At 39.0% G+C, this 20,335-nt stretch overlaps 2 protein-coding genes across 3 annotated transcripts; both read right to left on the reverse strand.

Moving 5' to 3' along the window:
- Positions 1–2,621: 2,621 nt before the first annotated feature.
- slc2a3b (solute carrier family 2 member 3b) lies at positions 2,622–13,041 on the reverse strand. 2 transcript variants are annotated; one of them, XM_051406097.1, is made up of 11 exons: positions 12,863–13,041; positions 12,035–12,187; positions 8,758–8,862; positions 8,099–8,259; positions 7,275–7,515; positions 6,869–7,031; positions 6,440–6,627; positions 5,333–5,437; positions 5,139–5,240; positions 4,814–5,017; positions 2,622–4,721 (listed from the first exon to the last, which is right to left on the reverse strand). In XM_051406097.1, exons 2-11 carry the CDS (start codon positions 12,056–12,058, stop codon positions 4,464–4,466), a joined length of 1,551 nt encoding a protein of 516 aa, XP_051262057.1. In that variant the 5' UTR covers positions 12,059–12,187; positions 12,863–13,041; the 3' UTR covers positions 2,622–4,463. The 2 variants fall into 2 exon arrangements, with proteins under 2 accessions (XP_051262057.1, XP_051262056.1); XM_051406096.1 differs by lacking the exon at positions 12,863–13,041 and adding an exon at positions 12,377–12,512.
- A 3,994-nt stretch (positions 13,042–17,035) lies between these two features.
- LOC127366859 (cytochrome c oxidase subunit 6B1) lies at positions 17,036–20,270 on the reverse strand. The gene is made up of 4 exons (XM_051406208.1): positions 20,128–20,270; positions 19,573–19,711; positions 17,811–17,911; positions 17,036–17,328 (listed from the first exon to the last, which is right to left on the reverse strand). Exons 2-4 carry the CDS (start codon positions 19,676–19,678, stop codon positions 17,275–17,277), a joined length of 261 nt encoding a protein of 86 aa, XP_051262168.1. The 5' UTR covers positions 19,679–19,711; positions 20,128–20,270; the 3' UTR covers positions 17,036–17,274.
- Positions 20,271–20,335: the final 65 nt, after the last annotated feature.

The following is a 20,335-nucleotide window of genomic DNA, read 5'->3' on the forward strand; positions in this document are numbered from 1 at the left end:
GTAGATGGATGAATGGATGAGGGAAGGAGAAAAATATTTACAGAGCAGCACATACAATAAGTACACTGCCAACTGAGGAAGTAAACAAAACACTGTTGTCACAGAGACGAGGGAGAGAAAGCGTGAGAGGGGAGCGGGAGAGAGGTTTTTTTTTTTTTATTGAGAGAAACAAAGACATAAAAAAAAAAAGCACGGGAGAGTCAACAAGAGAGAGTGACAAAAGAAGGAGGTAGAAAAAAAATTCATAAACAAGTTTTCCTGGTCTCTAAAACAACTGTCTAGACATGTCTGACAACGTCGGTTCCAGCTCTCCTCCAATGCCGCGCACACATTTCTGCAAGGCCGCCTGGCAGACTGTGCCTCAAACTGTGGCATCCCTCACATATCTGGACACTGTGCTAACTTGCATTTTTTTCAAGCTGTGGCATGCGAGAGTGCCCAACTTCTTTTTCCTTTTTTTTTTTCTTGATCCCCCTCACTTCTACCTTTTATGGAAAATGAGTATAATTTAGACACATTTTTGGATGCCCTCCATCCTTTATGTGGCTCCAGGCTTCTTCCTAACACCCCCCCACCACCACCACCACCACCACCACCACGACTCCTCTCTACCCCTCAGACACACTCCTCGTCTCACAGGACCGCTCATCCAGACAGTATCTAGACACGCACTCACACACACACACACACACACACACACACACACACACACACATACAAACACACGTAGGCAAACACACAGCAGCTGAACACCCCTCTGGCCCGTGCACGCCACTCGCTGGTCAGAGCCCAGTACTGCAGCTTGTTGATGGGCTTTCATGCCCCAGTTCACTGCAATGAGTAAGACTTTATGAGACTCTTGCAGGGAGATGTTGTTGCCTATTGGCTTGACACAGTTAGATGGCCCCATTCCCAGCCTGCCGGGGGCCCTTAACCCAAGGCTCTTTGCTCTGAGGGGCTGAGGTACAGACGGTAGAATGGAGAGGGAAATGGATAACGGTCCTCTGGCCATTACGCCATTAAAACTTTTTAATCCATTTTCAGTTTGAGCAACATGTCTGTGTTTGATATGTTTAGAGAGCTGAATGATTAGTTGATTAATCAGTTATGTGCAGTTTTTCAAAGTGGGGGCCGGAGCCCCCTTGGGGGCCACCAGGGAAGCCTCAGCAGATTTTGAGGGAGAAGGCAAGATGAGGAAATATTGCAACAACAAAAAAAAGATAATCGATTAATTGAGTAAAGTTGAAAATGGTCAAAAATCGCCGGTTCCAGCTTCTCAAATGTGATTTTTCTAATTTTTGCTTCTCTTAATGATAGTAAACTATATCTTTGGGTTTTGCACTGTTGGTTGGACCAAAAAATATATATTAATATGCTGTAGGAGCTTCTGATGGGCATTTTTTCCTGATGATGTGTCAGCAATGAGGGCAATGAAGGTAGCTAGGCTTTACTTTAAAACCAAATTCATTAATCAGTGAAATCTGAACACACAGACATAATACAGTTATTTTTAGATTTAGTGTGACTTACTCTTCCCGACGTCCAATGCGAATAAACGTCCATAAACCGGCTTATAAATGACAGAAAAAAGAGGCTCCTTATAAGGTTTTTAGGTTTTCTTCGGTATCAAAATAATAAATTGACAGTTGTCTGTATATCCATTGCTAATAAATTGCTCATTCGGCATACTTTTAATGGCGTACATTTGGCACCAAGATGGAAAACAATAAATAGGAGCACAAGTTAAAAATTAGCGCACAGCTGAATCCATGGCAACAGTATACTTCCTGTTTACATCTCCCAAAGAATTATGGGAAAATTAGAGCATAATTATCCCTAAAACAGAAGTAAGAGAGAGGATAATAATAGGAGTTACAATAACAATAATATATACCTTTTTTCATGTTCCACTATCAATGTTTTTTACATCAGTATACAATAGTGTTAGGGGTTAGAACCAGACTTTGAAAACACTGCTATATAATTTAACTGAGAAAATAATCTGTAAAATTAGTAATTATTAGTTGCAGCCCTGGTGTTTTTTAGTCTCCACATAGGATTTTATTTCCCTTGAAAGCAAGAATAACTACGCTAAACAGCTAAAATAACAGCATTGACCTGTAAAGTACATTTTCAGAATAAATCTTCTTTAGGGTAAATATTCTCTTGCATCTCGACATTTGTTCTGGTCTGGCTTCTGAAGTGGTGTGGCCCAAGAGGAAATGTGACCTCATAACTCCTCTTCACGCAAGCACTCCTAAAAACGTCAACACGATCATGAATACGTATTTTTTCTGTTCAGCAGCAGCAGGCGCAGAGAAGAACTGAGCTCTGGTTTTCAACTCACGGTTTTATTTAGGTGTTTCTGAGTGCTAGTTGGCTCTACACTGAATATTGTAACTCCACAGCTAACTGAGATTTTGCCACGGTGCAGAAAAGGAAATGGAATTGCCACAGTGCAGAAGTAGATACCAGACAAAATACCAGACAAACCTCTCACACTTTCACTTTAGCACAGGTTGCAGTTACATTAAACATTCATGGTAAGAAACTTGCTTTGACTCATAGCATTACAACCAATAAAAAACAGTTTTGGCTTATAATTCAAGTGACACATTCCCTTAAAATATGGACAACTTTATTTCCTTTTTAGTTTCTCAAACCAAGTGTCACTCATATTATTACAGCAGGAGAACAGAGGACATTATAATAGAAAAACAGTAAAGGTCATCTCTTATGTGACTCTGATCTACACTCAACCGCCGTCACTTCTCACTTCTGTCTACAACATTGTGAGATTCACCACAGTAACAGTATTTCCAGAGTGGAAGAAAAGCCAGTGGATGTAACAAAGATGAAACAGGATTATGAGAAACAAATTACAATGAAAACCATATGCACCCAAACACATACAGTATATGTACACATAAACAGCCACACACAGTATAAGCAATCATCGGAAAGTAGCCCGATTGCCAAAGTGCAAATCAAAATGCTGCTAAGCTCAAACAAAAGTGCTTCCTTGAGTGTTTGCACATCCAGAGGAAGATGCAACTGTACAAACATTGACATTTATAAGCAAGTATACTGAGCTGTAAAATTTATAATACAGCACGGCAATAATAGCAATAGATCATGATGCGGTAACTGAGATTCTACAATATATACACAGAATTTCAAACAATTAGAAACAAATACATGTGATAAGACATTTTTTGTGCGTTAAATAAATAATATCTGTTTAGTGTTTACCCAACATGACTAATATCTTGTTTGTACTGTGATATGTGTTGTCATTTAGTTATCAGTCGAATGTGTTTGAACACATTACTCAAACAACAGTTTAATACTGACAAGCACTTTTGATTTGAGAGATTGTAAGATATTTTATTTCTGTCCTATCATTCAGTAGTTACCGCTACGTACAGATGTCAAAAGACTTTCAAGTACAGTGATGGTGATGAATAAATTTTCAATGCCACAACAGTACAACACAAGCAGCCACCTGAGTTTTTGTATCCAACTGCTGCAATGCATCCTATGAACGACTGCATTACAACAATTGCTCTGTCATCCTGACTGTGCAATGAAATCCTAAAACACAACAGTTTAGGTTGTGTTTGTAAAAACAGAAAGCCTATATGGAGATTTTGTTAAGGCTTGGCAGTGCTAATACATCTCATACTTATACAAACAATATACTTGAGGCAGACAGTACCAATTCACAGAACTGTCCTTCTTGTAACTTATTTATCCGCGCAAACACAGCTGACTTCAAACAACACACAAGCATCCTCAACTCTCAGGGGACGTGGATGAGAACAAATATTTCTTATCTTCTATATGCTTAAATATATTTATTTTAAGTCTGCAGCCCCTCCTCCATGTTTGTTCTGTCTACTCGATGCAACATAGCTCCCTCCCCCTAGCAGCGAGGCACATGAGGCAGGCAGACAAGACAGCAAGTCAGTCTTTTTTGGGTCAAACTACCGAGCTCCAAAACCGGCTTTTCAAGCTTGACCTCAATACGTAAAAGCTCCAAATCCTGCAACCTTTTAACACTGGGGGTAGCTGAAGACCTGGGACTTAACACTGAACATATGTTGATGCTCTTTAATGGCAATATGCGTGGAGCTGGCACTGGGAATGTCAATAAATATTAAGTACTGGTAATTCAGTTAAGTTTGGCCCATGTTTAAAGTAGGATTACATGGAAATCTGTCAACTATTTTAGCATTTAAAACTGAATTCTTTAAAAAAAACACTGTATTTTCTTTGAAAAACATATATTAAAAAACTAAAATCTTGTTTCTGCATTAATACACTGAGCTGGCTTTTTCTAAACACACTACACTGGACCTTAATCATTTGTGAGTTATAAAATATAACTCCTTACAATATCCATATGTGCATGAAAACTGTTGTCTGTGCTGTACCCTATTCCTTCTTCTCACTAATGATGCTCATTGCTTCTGTGGTAGATCCACCATGGGAACCTTTTCCGTGGGGGACATGGGTGCAGCTTCTTTGCTCTCTGACAGGCCGACGACCACCGCCTCAGGCGCCATGGATTGGGGGGATTTCCCTGCACTGGCAGAGAATCCCTGAGCGATATCATCAAAGGTTCTTCCTCTGGTCTCAGGCACTCGCAGGAAGGTGAAGATGAAGAACAGGATGAGGAAGATCATAAAGATGATGAAGACGTAAGGACCGCAAAGTTCCTGAGAGAAGAAGAAAAAGATGTTCATAAGTGCTTGAGAAACTCATAATGTGTTTTCATCTGATGATTTGAGTGAAGTAAACGTGTTCATACCTCCAGTTTAGGGAAACCCAGCCCCACCAGGAAGTTGGCGGTCCAGTTGGAGAAACCAGAGACCGCCATGGCAGCAGGCCGGGGGCCCTGAGAGAAGAGCTCTGCCACAATAAACCAGGGGATGGGACCTGGACCCATCTCAAAACTGGCAACAAAGCCGAACACAGCCACTATGGCCAAGTAGCTTAGAGACTGGTTGGTGTTCTGCTCAGAGAGAGAAACAAAGAGAACGAGGAGAAAATGTAATGAGTATGCAATGGGGATATGCTCTATGTTCGTACACAGAAAGCTCACAGGACACGAGGTATCTACAAACGTCACCCACCACCAGAGACAGGGAGATCGTCATGAGGAGGGCACAGATAGCCATTCCAGCCAGTCCAATCAGGTGCAATGTCCTTCGCCCCGCCCTTTCAACCAGGAAGAGCTGGAGTCAAAACAGAAAAAGAGTGATTGGTAATCTAATAAATATAAAACATGCCTTGTATTAAAACAGCAAATGTGTAGTCAGACACTTACAGAGACAACAGTAAACACAGTGTTGACAACTCCAGCCCCAATGGTGGCGTAGATGGGTTGAGTAACACCAGCTGTGTCAAATATTCCTGTAGAATAGTAAAAGACCTGAAAGGGGAAAAAGAATAGTTACTATTTATTCCAGTCAATACAATTAGTGTCTATTAATGTCTTTAAAATGACATTACATTAAACCTGCATTAATTGATGATTGACATATCATCACCTTAACGTGTTACTATAAGGAGTACGGTCGAGACCTGCTCTATTTGAAAAGTGTCCTGAGATAACTTTTGTTATGAATTGGCGATATAACATTGAATTGAATTGAATTAAAATAGTTGCTAATTCATACATCCAGCAGTCACACCGAACTTTATCTGTCTGTGCTGGGTAGATAGTGTGCGGTGGGTTTTTAGAGTTTTTTAGCTGAAAAAAAGAAGCTGATGAAAGAAGTGAAGATGGATCAAAACTTTTTGCCATTTTAAGTTGAAGGCCGGAGGTGCTATAATGCTCTGTACTCATATATATATATATATATATATATATATATAGAGAGAGAGAGAGAGAGAGAGAGAGTGTATATATATATGAAATACTAATACTCTGATGATAGTGCAGGTTTAACATTTTGGAATAATTATACAGCAGAAACTGTGGCATTATGTACATCTCTACTAGCTGCTGTTCTGGTGAGTGATATAGGTCATGGGTGTTAATGTGTCTGTCAGAGTTCAATCGATGTTGTAGCCTTTAGCCTCAGGCAACAGCAGCTTTAGTGTGATTGTTGGGTCAGACACAGCAACTGCTAACGCATTTAGTCATCCTGGTTACATGACCTCATTAAGAAAATACCTATTAAATACCACTGTGTTTGTCTCTTTCCATTGACCCTGCAAGGCTTAAATTATTCCACTCAATCTAACATTGCCTGGAGCCAAGAAGCATCTGTGGTCGTGTGCTTGTCAGAAACATTTGTATAATTTCAGTGCATGCTCCTTTAAAGATTCATGTTTGAGATGACAGATTTAAAGATTGCCCTCTCACTTCAGACTGACACTTGATAATAATATCTCTAACACTCCATTATTGGATTTGATGTTTACTCACAGCGTTGATGCCGGACAGCTGCTGAGAGAGCTGGAGGACGATAGCAATAATGATTGGTTGACGGTAGTTTGGGGAGCGGAAGAGTTCAGGGATGGTCACTTTCTTTTCCAAGGCCATCTTCATCCCTTCTTCCTTCATCTCCTCAATATCATCGCTCACATCTTCACAGCCGCGCAGACGCACCAACGCTACAGATAGAAGAAGGGATGGTTGAATAAAGACGCAGTAAGTACGTCATGCAAATATAATGTATAAGGAACACTGGAGAGGTCTTGGAACATGTTTAATGGTAAATGTTTAATAAATCACATCTACAGGACCTGCTTCATCTGCAGATCATTCAAAATTCACGAGTAATTCTAGATTCAGTCTCATTAAAATCTAATGTTGCCATCATGTTAGCAAAGTGTAAACTGTCTCAAAATGAACCTTTTCTTGCTTCCTCCTCCTGGTTGAGAACAATGAGCAGGTATCGGGGGCTTTCAGGGCAGAAGGGCAGCATGATGCTCTGCAGTATGGCAGGCAGGATGGTCAGAGCCAGCAGAAGAGGCCACAGAGTGTCTGAGCCAAGCAGAAACTCCAGACCGAAGATCTAAAATACACAGGCAAAAGAGGTGCTTATAGTCGACTCATTTCATGTCAATTTTTTTCTGGTACAACATGATTCATTCACCCTAACAAACATTTTGGGCTATCTTGGCTTTATCAGAGTAATCTTTGAGGCTATTTTCTTATAAACTTGATCTATAGGTCACATGATAAAATGTCACAATATAAAAAGCAATAAAAACCATCAATAACATAATCACAGTGACATAATATCACAGCATCGTACCTGTGCCACCAGGATGCCAATAACTACACCGAGCTGGTGCAGCGTGCCAAAGGCTCCTCGGAGAGCAGTGGGAGAGATCTCGCCTACATACATGGGTGTCAGTCCCGTGCACAGACCGCAGAAGACGCCGATGATCAACCGGCCAACAATGACTATCTCAAAAGATTTAGTCAGAATCGACAGTCCCATGAAACCGCCGCCAATTACAGCCAGGATATTGGCTAGCATCATGGACTTGCGCCTGGTGATGAGAGACGAGGAAGAAAGAAGGACATAGCTTTAGGAAACGAGGGCTGCAACAAGCACGTTTTTTAAATGATCAATCTGTAGATTCTTTTCTGAGTTAACTGGTTAAATGTTTGGCATATGAAATGTGTGTGAGAATGTATATTTCAAAGTCTTGTTTTGTCCAACTAACCGTTGATTTGATAAAGAAAAGCAGCAAATCCTCATATCTGAAACTAGCCAATGTTTGCCATTTTTGCTAGTTAAAGGCTTAAAATTAGTAATTTCAGTCTCACAAACTGACTAATCCTTTCAGTTGTAAAGGAAATAATTCAGTAAAATGGCTTTTTTTTTTTTTTTTTTTTGCTGATATTAGTCATATTTAATAAATGTGTACTAATAATTCTGTAAAACATTTGGCTAATTTACTGTCTATCATATATATATATTTATTTTTTTACCTTTATTTATTCAGAGATATTTCACTGAGAGGAAGCGTTTTTGTTGAAGGAACACCCTTTTTCACACCTGGAAGCTTCCCAGTACAACCACAGTCTGTTGGGGTTAAGGGCACAGCATTTTAAGCCTGATGTTCTCACCTGCCAAATTTGTTGACCATGGCTCCAACAGAGAAAGACCCGACCATGCCTCCAATACTAAAGATGGCCACAGCAATACTCCACACCATGGTGTTGGTCCCTGGACTGAAAGGCTCCCCGTACCGCTCCATCGACACATTCTGGAAAAACCTACGCAGTTTCTGTCAAACCACAGAAAAGGGAGAGATTTAAGAAGGTGTTTCTCTTATGTGATTTATGGCTTATTTAAAAATCGTTTATGGTCTAACAGATGTGATAGAGCTTGTGCCTGATGTGTATTTGAAAGATTTTGACACATCCACATGGGGGCAGCATAGCTTGTAGCATCACTTCCTTCCAAAGCTGTGCTCTCAAATGAGACACATTAAAAGCATATCTAGCACCATAGCTCTAATTTAAGCCTTCTTACAAATCCACAGATACAGAACAATAACATAAAGGTGTTATTACAATATTAATATCAGAAAATGAGAGAAGATGTGGAATTGCATCTATCATTAATCCAGGGATGATGCCAACTCCCTTAATGGTTTGAATGATCATAAGAAATTAAAAATACTAAATGTCCATTACAAGAATTCAGCCACACACACACACACACACACACACACACACACACACACACACACACACACACACACACACACACACACACGCACCTGCTCTGGTGCATTGATGACCCCGGTGTTGTAGCCAAACTGTAGCGAGCCGATGACTGCTGTTGAAACACAGTACAGAAGGTAAAAAGTCACCTTCTTCTTCGGCTGTTGGGAGAGAAAAAGACAGAGACATATGACAGATGAAAACAATGAGCAGATGGAGTTTGTGTACAATCATCCCCTCAGTCCGTGTAGAGGACATGGCCTGTTCCTGCTTTCACAAAGCTCTGGTTGTTTATAGTGACACTGCTAAGTACACACAATGAGCCTTTCTGCATCTGCCCTCCCTCCTTTCTTTCAGCTTTCTACATTAACAACTGGCAGCGCTGCTGTGAAAGCTATAGGTGTTACAATACTGCTCAGGATCCATGATTTGCAGCTCTGAGGTATTTCTCAGCTAAGTAGCTAAAGGCACCCTGAGAGAATAAGACTGAATCCTATTGTGAGTGTTTTTCCCTGCTGGTTTCAGAATTAAAGTGGGCTTAGCTCCTAATAACAAGCTAATACACCTGACATTAATCCCCTACATGGCAGGGGCTGCTGGGGAGTGACATTTTGCAATATGTAAAAGTATCCAACCAGGCAGAACACCACATAGTAAATGGTTAAGTTGTAGTTCCAGGTCTACTATGTGGGGGCATCTAGCCAGAAATGGAAGTCCCCAATCAAAGGTTTCACTTTGATTTAACAACTAACCCAATGATATTTTCTGTGACAACAAGAACTTCTGCAAAGCTATTCTATCTAATGGCCAATGGCTAATTCAATTGCTTAATCATCCAGTTTAATCCGTCTATTTTTTTAAATCTGCCCGTTTCAACACTAACTCGACTATGCAACATCAGTAAAACGTTCCTGATGCATTATAATAGCTTGTTTTGCACAATTTATAATCACATCCGAGTCAAAAACACTTCTAGCAACAAACTATGTACAAAGTCGGGGCACAATGAGCTTTGTTTCACTGTACATGATATCCCTATCTGCACACATAAAATAACAAATTCCTCAAGCATCATGACACAGCATGTTCACTCAGAACAAACTGCCACAATCCGAGCAGCATTATGAAACCAAGGGGCAGTTCAAAGAGTCTCCTGAAACAAACTGTCTGTTCTTTCATATCATCAGCCACATCCTTATTCTGATTTACTGCGATAAAACAGAGAACTCAAGGTTTCTTGACTCCCACAAAAAAAATAGTTTGAAGCACACGGTATTTGGGGCTGCTGCTATGATCATTAAGTTACCATGAACAACTTAACTTACTTACTTACTTAAAAAAACAATAAATAACTGATAATCCTGATTATGCCACAGTGTGTTTCTCGGGGGGAGATCATGACCTTGTGACACGCAGACACGGACACAGGAAATTCTGCATACATGATAAACTGATAGTGAAGGGGAAATACTGAGTTCTACTAATAGAACAAACGCATGATAATAATGACGAGAGAAATAAGAAATACAGAGAGAAGGGATCTAACATTTGAGAATATAATCACATGAACATGTTAAATTTGTTGCAGACCATATTTGACTTTTGCCACAATATCACCTCAGATAACCTAACAGGAGGATTTGAAACATGCAAGGTGTGTTTAAGGTGGAGCTGAACTGGACTGTAGTTATACATATGTGAACTAGACAATTGCATCTGCAGCGACAAGTTAGTGTTGAGTAACATTTAGACAAGATGATTGAGCCATTAAATCACCCTCTTGCTATAACTCTAAAAAGGGAGTGGCCGACTGAGCAAGGAGCATTATGTGGTTGTACAGGCATGTATTCATTCTAGTTTTTGTGTGTTTTATACGTGTGCGTTGCATACAGTAAGTTACTTGTCAAATCAACAGCTAAGCACATAATGTTGCTCAATGTCTGCAGCTACAATATACAACAGTACTTTGTAGCTGAATACATATACATGGTCAGATTGTGTTGAACGTACTGTATGACATTCTGCTAGAACACTATGATGAATATGTAATAATAATCAATTACTGATTACCTGCCTCGTAATACAAATAGTGACAACTCGAACAAGCTGAAGCTTAAAGTGCTCTGACTCTCAATGTGGTAATTTGCTGTACCTATGTTTGGTTATTTTTTCCTCTAATATTCAATAATTATATAGAATAAACAACCTGCAGTTACTGTATTTCAACAGTTCATCATCTCGCTGAATATTCAGAAGAATGACTGTGAATTGTCTTTTTTTTCAACACTCAACTTCCACATTTATGTCTTCTTGCAATCTCTCTCTTATTCAATACCTCCCATTCACACCTGTTTCATTAGATTAGTTTTCTTTCTCCCTTTATATTCTTTGACTGTATTGCATTGATCCTTTCTTGTTTCTCTTTATCATGACTTTTGCAGCAATTCCTTTACACATTTCTTTCCTCTGGTGTGGTAAAAATATTTAGTAACAAAACTAGAAAGGCATATCTGGTGATTCTCACTTTGTGCAAACATTTTGCACAAGTCTTTGTGAGTGCATGCTAATATTCATAATGGCGGTGGGTGGTTACATTGCCACACATTATGTGAAATTCTTAAGAAACAGCCATGAAAGTGAAGTAACTGCATGCAATATGTTTCAAAAGATAGACCACAGGAAAGGTTTGCGAAAGTTCGCCATAGCAGCACAGTTTTCAGTCGCTTCAGACTCTAAGATTTGTGTATTCAAATACTATTCACCATTTACTAGATAACACTAACTCTCCTCTTTGTTATCACTAGGATCTCGCCCTGTTCCTCTGTCCTATAGTTGTCCTTTTCAAGATCTCTTTGTCACAGTAGTACTCACTCATACCACTTCACTCTACGCAGCATACCTGTACCAATAAAAGCAAGAAACTGAAACACAGTCAAGTTGAAACTTGCCACCCACCAGCCCCGTTTCCCACTTTTTCTCTCTAAGTCATGTCCTAAACTGCTCGACTCTCATCCCCGGTTCCTGCTCTTGCCAGAAAGGAAAAATACAGAATTGTCAGCCTGTGACTCGTAAATACCACACACTTATTCATTAGGAGGTGTTCTCAAAACAGGCTGAGAATAAAACAAACAATGGCTGAAGTCGGGCTGACGCACTTCCTTAGGAACCACTGGGAACTATCTTAAACTAACGTGTACAGTAATGTGCACACACTGTACAGCAGTGTCATATGTGCACAGTTTAAAGGTGGAATTTAAAGTCAAGTTTGCAAAATAATATGTATCAAAAAAATACCAACAACCCACAATAGCAACAAGAAACTGTTATAGTTACCTTCTCATCTTCCATCCGCTCCATCTTTTCTGCCTGATGGACGATATTCAGAAGAAAACTGACTCTTCTGATCACAAAGTGAAGCTTCTTAGACTGAGTTGTCTCTTATTCTTTATGAAGACACACCTCTGTGCAAACAGTCAGCAGGAAAACCTGACAAGAAACAAACACAAGAGCAATATGTCATATAGCAAACGTTCATTATATTTGTTCCAGAATAAATGTTTGAAGGATCTGAACTTCTTCAGCATCGGAAAATGGATCCTGTGTGTTATAATAGAAACTATCACTCTTTCCTATATCTCATACATTTCATATCGGTAAAGACTATTAGCTACAGACCTAATGGACTAGTGTAGAGCACTCTGCGGCAACTGAAGCACTTTTCTGCACTCAGTGAATTCAGCAGGAGTCTGAGCCCAAAATGACAGTAAACCACACCCTCTGCTTCCTTGCTCACCCTCCTCTTCAGCTCTCTCTAATTATGAAATGAAAAGAGAAAAGTGATGTAACTTCTTTTCAAATGAAATTACTGTCGCTTTTTGCTTAATTTAATAATTAGAAAGCATAAAATCTCGTCTGAATGGGCTGCAGAGACTATAATAAGTCCCATTGTCGGGATGGAGCCGCATGTGAGGCTGTACCGACAAGTGGATTCGACTACACATGTTTTATTGCGCGCAGTGAGATACTTTAACTGTAATTATTTAACAATAACAATACAGACAGGGAATTCCGCACCTCAGATTAACATCTGAGCAACATTTCTGACAGACACTGACAAACTGAATGAATCAATGAGCATGATGAATAAAAATAAATGTTTACCGTTATGAGGGATTTGTGCCAGTCTGTGTGTATCCAGTAAAACAATCTTGTCCCGACTTGTTTGCTATGACAAATGTTCAGTCCTCCCCTCCTGTCTGTGTGTTTTTTTATAGAAAGGGATACACGCTCATAGGCACGTTTCAGTGCTTCAACGTAGCCTATCTCTTACTCATACTTTACATGGAAGTTTGCGTAAAAGACGCATGGTTACCCATCCTGTTGAGTCGCGGGTCGTAATGTCAGTGGTAGCTGCGCAGATGTGTTTCCGCTCAGCTGAAGAGAAGGGGACGTGCTCGGATGAGCGTACGGTATACTGGGGCCAGAGATGGAGAACAAACGGGGCCGGTGAAAGGGGCCTCTGTACTGCTGCCGGGCCCGTCGGCTGCCCACCGGGGGCGCGAGAACAAAAGGCAAATGTGCACGGAGTTCAGATACAAAGCCTGGTCATGCAGAAATCATGAGACCGGCTCAGTGGGTGGCAAACAAATGGGGAGCCCTCCTAATTCTTCAAAAACTAATCTTCACAGCCCACTTAAATCCCAGTCAGGAATTTGACATGTTCTACAGAGAAATGCGAGTGAGGAGGGCGGTTTTAAAATCAATTTGGTGAGCAGGTTGGACCCTCAGTTTATTGTCTTTTTTTGTGTGTGTAACTTTTAATTAGAGGTCAAGGACTTGAGTTTGATTTTGGGTGACAATTTAATTATGATGGTTTGATTTCCTTGCCCAAAATGAACAATTTAAAGATGCAAAAGCCTCTCAGTGTCAGATTTTAGAGGTCAGAAATGCTGCCACTACTCCAGAAGATGTTGACCATGTGCCAAAAAGAGAGGAGCAACTGATGTTTTCATGTTACATTCATTTAGTTACATGTTCAATTCAACAGAGAAAAACAACACAACTACTGAAGAAATGTGGAATCCATGATTTGAAATATAGTCCAAAAACTGGAATTAATTCTCAGCTAAAACCTACAAACAATAGGGACATGACCTCTGTGGCCTCAGTGGCAGCTGTAGCCCTGATCAAGTATTATAGATCAAAATCAGTGGCAGCTGAGGGTTGAGGCCAACACTTTGTTTTCTAGTTTAATCCAACATTTGATAATGTAAACTGTTCCAGTGGGACATAAATTCATCTGTTTATTCCTGAGCTGAATGAGTGGATCAGAATTATGTTTGACATCAAAACTAAATACAGACTGATTATTCATTTACTTGTTTATTTATGTATGCTAAAAAAAAAAGTAAAGTGACACTTTAAAACAGCATCTAACCTCATGAAAGAGAGATTATTTTAACAATACACCCAAGTGACTTCTGTCTGAACTGTTGTTAACTCACCTCGGTGTCTCAGTATGAAACGTCACTCATTGCATCAGAATTCTGACACAAGATGACACGATGACGCAAACTGGAAAGAGGAGGTTGGGATGAGCCTTCAGCTGTAACCAAACTATGACTGTATATGTACATATGACCTTTAATGGGACGTTATGGTAAAGTTTCATACTATACAGATAAATATACCTTAGGGTACCTTAAATCTACAGGTCCACTCACATCGCTGTCGTGTAGTTGACAGCCAGAGTCCAGGGGAAAAAAGTGACCGGAAATCTGTTCTAACAGTGGATACATATGACAAACGTCAGGTTCTGTTTAGCGTGGATGGCTCCCTCCCTTTTTGTAAGTAAGTCTTCTGTGGAATCACAATTATTTCATCATTTCTGGAAACTACACTCTCAAGAAAAAAGAAAAGAAAAAAGGAACTAACAGAGAGTGACGTGAGAAGATGTTCCGGTTCAGAGCCTTCACTGCCCCAAGTGCTTGCAACATCTTCAGGAACTACGGCCCTCTGTCCCAGCATCCCATCTTGATCCTGTGAGCCGTTGCCAGGGAAACCAAACCTGCAGCATCTCTTACAGTGACCTGGCCTCTGTGAGCCAATGAAATTATAAGGCATCTGCAGAGAGCAAAGGCAGATACACAGAGAGAGGGAAGGAAGTGAAGAAAGATAAATGCACTCACTCTCTCTCTCTCCCTCACCATCACCCATACACACGCACGCGCACACACACACACACACACACACACACAAACACACCATTACAAACCACATCCTGCAGCCGCCTGAACCCAAAACATCAGTGAGTGCTACATGCAAAAAATACATTGCCCACATTTCACTACATATATTGTGAATATTTCAGCACTTCATTAACCTGTATATACTATTGACCTGTGGTAAATTACATCAACAGACAAGTTGTGTTTAAAATAACTTCATCATATATATTAATATTCTAAATGCTTGCATGATTCGATACACATTTCCTTTCAGTTCAGCTTGGCATTTTAGGTATATTAGCTAAATGTTGGGTCTTGTGAGTTTAAACATTATAAAGATGCATACATGTTGTACATACATATTTTATAGTGACAATCTGGTGGTTGAAGGTCAACAGTGTTAAAAGGTCATCTGTACCTTATAAAGACCTTGTTACAGAAGGATATAGTGTTGAGTAAAGTTTACTGTTGGTTTAAATTTGGTGCAACAGTGCCACCCTGTGTGTATGAACACACACTGGGACCACATGATGATATTCAGTTCTCTGGCATGTAAGATCACAATCTTATGAAAACAGTGTTTGTTTCTTAGTGATTTCCCTCCATTGACTCTTTTCATTTTTGCATGTTTTTGTTAAAACTTCACCTCAACAACTAAAAAAGTCTCATTAGTATCAGTACCAAGCCTGATAGGGATTTTATTCAGTTGGTAGATAAACTCAGAAGAGAACACACCCTTTCTGGCATGTCAGGACACATTGCAGCATTATTGAGGTGAATGCTTGCCAGTGGAGGATGTGGTGAGCTGGGGAAAAAAGGAAGATTACAACTGTGGTCTGAGACATGAGTGCCGATATTGTGACACAGTGTAATTAATAAAATTGGGAGCCTCAAGCTTAAAATGAGCCACCATTACAATGTGAAGTAAGCAGTGACAGGAAAGTCTTTAAATCCTGGTACGGTGAGGAAATGTGTTAGACAGCAATGGAGGACATAGATAATACCTCCACCATCAGGAAATTAATCAGGTAATAAATTATACAAATTTCATGAAGATGTCTTTTGGTAATTCAGGAAAACCTACATTTCTATTATTGTTACAAGAAGTCACTGATATCCTGCATCTTTTAGGATAGATGGTGTCCTATAGAAGATGCTGTGATATATAAACACAGATAATTCATAAAGGCCAAAGCCTCAGTGTTTTAAAGATAATCTTTGTTTCTGATATTTATCGGTGAAACCTTTTCATATCATAAATATTCTCTACGTTTTCAGAGCACTTGTGCCACCACGCCACCACTGACATTCTTCTATTTCCGTAACAGAGAAAAAAGGATGTCAAGTTAATTATGTCCACTTCCACCTCTGATGAATCACACTAATCTTCTGGACTTGCATCAGTTCAGTAAAGCGGTACAAATTTGTTGGACGGTGCAGTGAAGTGCAAACAACTACTCAGTTACCCAACATCAGTAAGTGGATTCAGCTCAACGGTGCCACAGTATGGTGAAAATGTTGTATTACACCAAAAAGCATTGGCTTATATCACCACCACTGCCACCCACTGGAACAACTATGTTGTTGTTGAGTTTTCACAGTACAGACCTGAGGGGTGTTTCAGAGAGGACTAAATTAACACTTTTGCAGATTACTGTGATGTCCATATAATTATCAGGATAGCTGAAGGCTGTGTTGGGTAATCCAGAGAGACTACAGGTCTCTGCAAGTTCAACTGAAAAAATATATAACCAGTTTCACTCCAAAATAACTACAAGAGAAGACATACACATGAAGAAACTTTTAGCAAAATAATAAATCATTACATTTTTGGACTCGATACAGAAACCCTAATGACATTAAGCTTGCCCATCTGAAAGATTTTCCCCACAGTAACTCGCCCTGCCTTTAATATGGATATGATTAGCTGTCACTGAGAAGACATTTCAGTTACATCTACCTGTGGACAGGTACAGTTACTTAATGTTCATTTCAGTGGCAGCCAATCAGGCATGCTTTGTGTAATTAAGTTACTTTAAGAAAAAAGGTTGTCTGACTTGGAGAAATGGCTCATTGGTAAATTCAATGAAACAAAGTACTGAAACTGTTATTGTGAACAACATTTTAATTAAATCTGCACTGTTGTAGAGTAGTTCACAATAGAGTCAGGAAACAAAACTTCAGACCTTAACATTAAGGGTAAAAAGTTGTGCGTGTTTAAGTTAATAAGGTTAATGACATCAATGTTGATGACAATGTGAAAGCTGTTTGAAGATGCCCTCAGGGACTCTACAGAAGTAAAGGTACGAGTAACAGAATGTCTTGCAGTGGACTGTCCTGATGATTTCAGATCTTCCCTGGGAAACTTCCATTCTCTATCTGCTCGTCCCATTTGCCGACCTGTTGGGAGACATTGGAGAAAACATTACAAATTAACGCAGAACTGTTGCTTTACATCCACAACAGTTTCATGTCAATCCCCAGAACATAGCACCAGCAGAGACTTGAGTATGGAAGTTCATTCTTGATCTTGGGAACAGTATGTGTGTCAAAATAGTCTCACAACTGTTGCATTTGATGTCATATGCAAACAGAAGGACAATAGTTATATTCACACCACTCAGGGGCAAGACTATCAGTGGGGGGAAAAAAATGGTAAAGCTAGCACACTTACTGCCTTTTATTAATGACAACGTTTCAATCCTAGATTGATCTTTGTCAGGTTGATGAAGATTAGAAGATAACTACATAATGCTACATCAGTTAGCCTTGGCTATCAATAACAATATTCAGTGTGTTCTTGGACACACTATTAGAAAATAGTTTTGTGGTCCATTCCCCTATAGGACACCTGACCATGCTGAGGAATCCTGTAAACTTACCCAGCTCATGGGACAGAGACTCTTGTAAACCCTCTGGTACCAATCACAGGGAGCCACATCCTGGTCTTTGGCTGACAGGGCCTTGTTGCACCTATGAAAGTCTGGAGCAAATAAAAATTAAAAAAAAGGACTCAAGGTTACTCATCTGACACAATGTTCTTACTGTAAACATCATAAACAAAAAGCCACTGAGGACAATCAGGACCAGCATTACGATGGTCCATCTGTGTACAACCAGAGCTCATCTTGGTTCTCTTTGTACTTTAGTAACAAGGTGTTCAAGCTTAAATGTTTGGTTTTTTTTTTTAACAAAACTATCTTCAAAATAATACTTCTTTTATAACCTTATATGGTTACAAAATAGGGCACTACACTCAATTTTGGCTTCTATGACCAATGGATTAATCAGAATTCTGACTCCAGGCGAGCATACAGTCTGAAATTTACAGAAGAAATTGATAAACAAGCATTATCTCATACTACCAATGTCATGTGGAGGTCATATTCTACTTTACTATTTTTATTTTTTCACATGAACATGTCTGACTAACAGATTTGTAAACTTCTGTTCACTGCCAGCTATCTTATGGTAAATGTGGTGGTTGTATCAACACAATATTGTATATGTAGACAATAGTCAGTAATTTTACTGGTGCACCTAATGTTAAAGTATTGCCACGGTTCCCACTCTTTTTAAGAAATCATTTTCCAGGACTTTTTTTTTCCCTTGACAATATAGGACAGCACTTGCTCCAAACAGTGGTCAGCCGTTGGTGGTCATCATTTGAGGGATGCTCCGTGTTAGCTTCCTCCAGACATAACATTACACAGCACAGGCTAAAATACAATTATAACTTTCCAGGACAACATATATTATTTCCAGGATATTTTGCAGGACACGTGAGAAACCTTTATGCCTGTGAAACTAACATTACAGATGTTGCACCACTATATACTTTGCATTTCTGTTTTCATCTGTAGTGCTACTCTTTATTTAGTACTATAATACTCTTTATATACTCTTTATATAAAGTACTATAGTACTCTTTATATAAAGTACTATAATACTCTTTATATATAGTACTATAATACTCTTTATATACTCTTTATATAAAGTACTATAGTACTCTTTATATAAAGTACTATAATACTCTTTATATATAGTACTATAATACTCTTTATATATAGTACTATAGTACTCTTTATATAAAGTACTATAATACTCTTTATATATAGTACTATAGTACTCTTTATATAAAGTACTATAATACTCTTTATATATAGTACTATAGTACTCTTTATATAAAGTACTATAATACTTTTTATATATAGTACTATAGTACTCTTTATAAAGTACTATAATACTCTTTATATATAGTACTATAATACTCTTTATATATAGTACTATAATACTCTTTATATATAGTACTATAGTACTCTTTATAAAGTACTATAATACTGTTTATATTAGTACTATAGTACTATATAAAGTACTATAATACTCTTTATAAAGTACTATTATAATACTCTTTATATTAGCACTATAATACTCTTTATAAAGTACTATAATACTCTTTATATTTAGCACTATAATATTCTTTATATAGTACTATAATACTCTTTATAAAGTACTATAATACTCTATAATACTCTTTATACATAGTACTATAATACTCTTTATATATAGTACTATAATACTCTTTATAAAGAGTATTATAATCTCTCTCTTTATTTAGGAGCATCTGGATCCACATGTCCTCACCCAGGTAGTTCTGGAAACAGTTGCGGGTCTGGTTGGTGTTGGGGAACCTGGCGTCAAAGGGAGCAGTCCTGTAGCCTTTGATCTTCTCCTCGATATTCTCAGCCATCTTTCTGAGCTTCAGTCAGCCGTCTGAACGATACTGATAGAAAGCACAGGGCGGATTAACAAACAGCTCACACACATCTCTCACAGTGTAACCTCAAATAGCGTTGTTTGGTAACGCGTTGTATCGTTACTCAATGGTAGTTTGTTATCAGACCTCTGGATAAACATAAGCAAGATAGTTAGCTAACAACTCTCGTCAAAAACAAATATTAAGAAGCGTTACTCGACTTCAAATACAAGTAAACATCGTTTATATAGCTTGGCCAGCTAATGCTAGCTGTTAGCTCGGTGCTAACCAGTTAATATATCTGGGTCTGACTGTTAGCGGACATATTTGAGGACGCCGAGTTGTTCCGAGAGTCTTTGTAGGTCAAAACACCAGAAAGCCAAACAAAGATACACTTAAAGTCTGTTAAACAGCACGACATTCAGGAGTTACCGACAGCTAACCTTGGGACGTTTCTCGATGTGTCCTCGGTGCTCTCCGGAAACACGTCCTTGCTCGTCAACGGCGCAAAGGATGCTGGGATATCATGTGTGGTGGGAAAGCCTGAGCAGCAGACATCCTGTAGCTAAATTTAGTTTTCATGTCCCCAACACCTGTTTGTTTTTTTTTATTGAGCTAAAACGACTGCAATAATTATCACAAGTCTTCTCT

This window comes from Dicentrarchus labrax, unplaced genomic scaffold, assembly GCF_905237075.1.
Source record: "Dicentrarchus labrax unplaced genomic scaffold, dlabrax2021, whole genome shotgun sequence".
Classification (NCBI taxonomy): domain Eukaryota; kingdom Metazoa; phylum Chordata; class Actinopteri; family Moronidae; genus Dicentrarchus; species Dicentrarchus labrax.

What these genes read in the sequence shown, in the direction of transcription:
- slc2a3b (XM_051406097.1), bottom strand. Translation starts at nt 12,058, where the DNA reads ATGGAGCGGATGGAAGATGAGAAG. An exon ending in AGCGGATGGAAGATGAGAAG is followed by an intron (nt 8,863 to 12,034) that starts GTAACTATAACA and finishes CTCTCCCAACAG; the next exon opens with CCGAAGAAGAAGGTGACTTT. An exon ending in TCATCAATGCACCAGAGCAG is followed by an intron (nt 8,260 to 8,757) that starts GTGCGTGTGTGT and finishes GTGGTTTGACAG; the next exon opens with AAACTGCGTAGGTTTTTCCA.
- LOC127366859 (XM_051406208.1), bottom strand. Translation starts at nt 19,678, where the DNA reads ATGGCTGAGAATATCGAGGAGAAGATCAAAGGCTACAGGACTGCTCCC. An exon ending in CTGTTTCCAGAACTACCTGG is followed by an intron (nt 17,912 to 19,572) that starts GTGAGGACATGT and finishes TATTTGCTCCAG; the next exon opens with ACTTTCATAGGTGCAACAAG. An exon ending in GTCTCTGTCCCATGAGCTGG is followed by an intron (nt 17,329 to 17,810) that starts GTAAGTTTACAG and finishes GTCTCCCAACAG; the next exon opens with GTCGGCAAATGGGACGAGCA.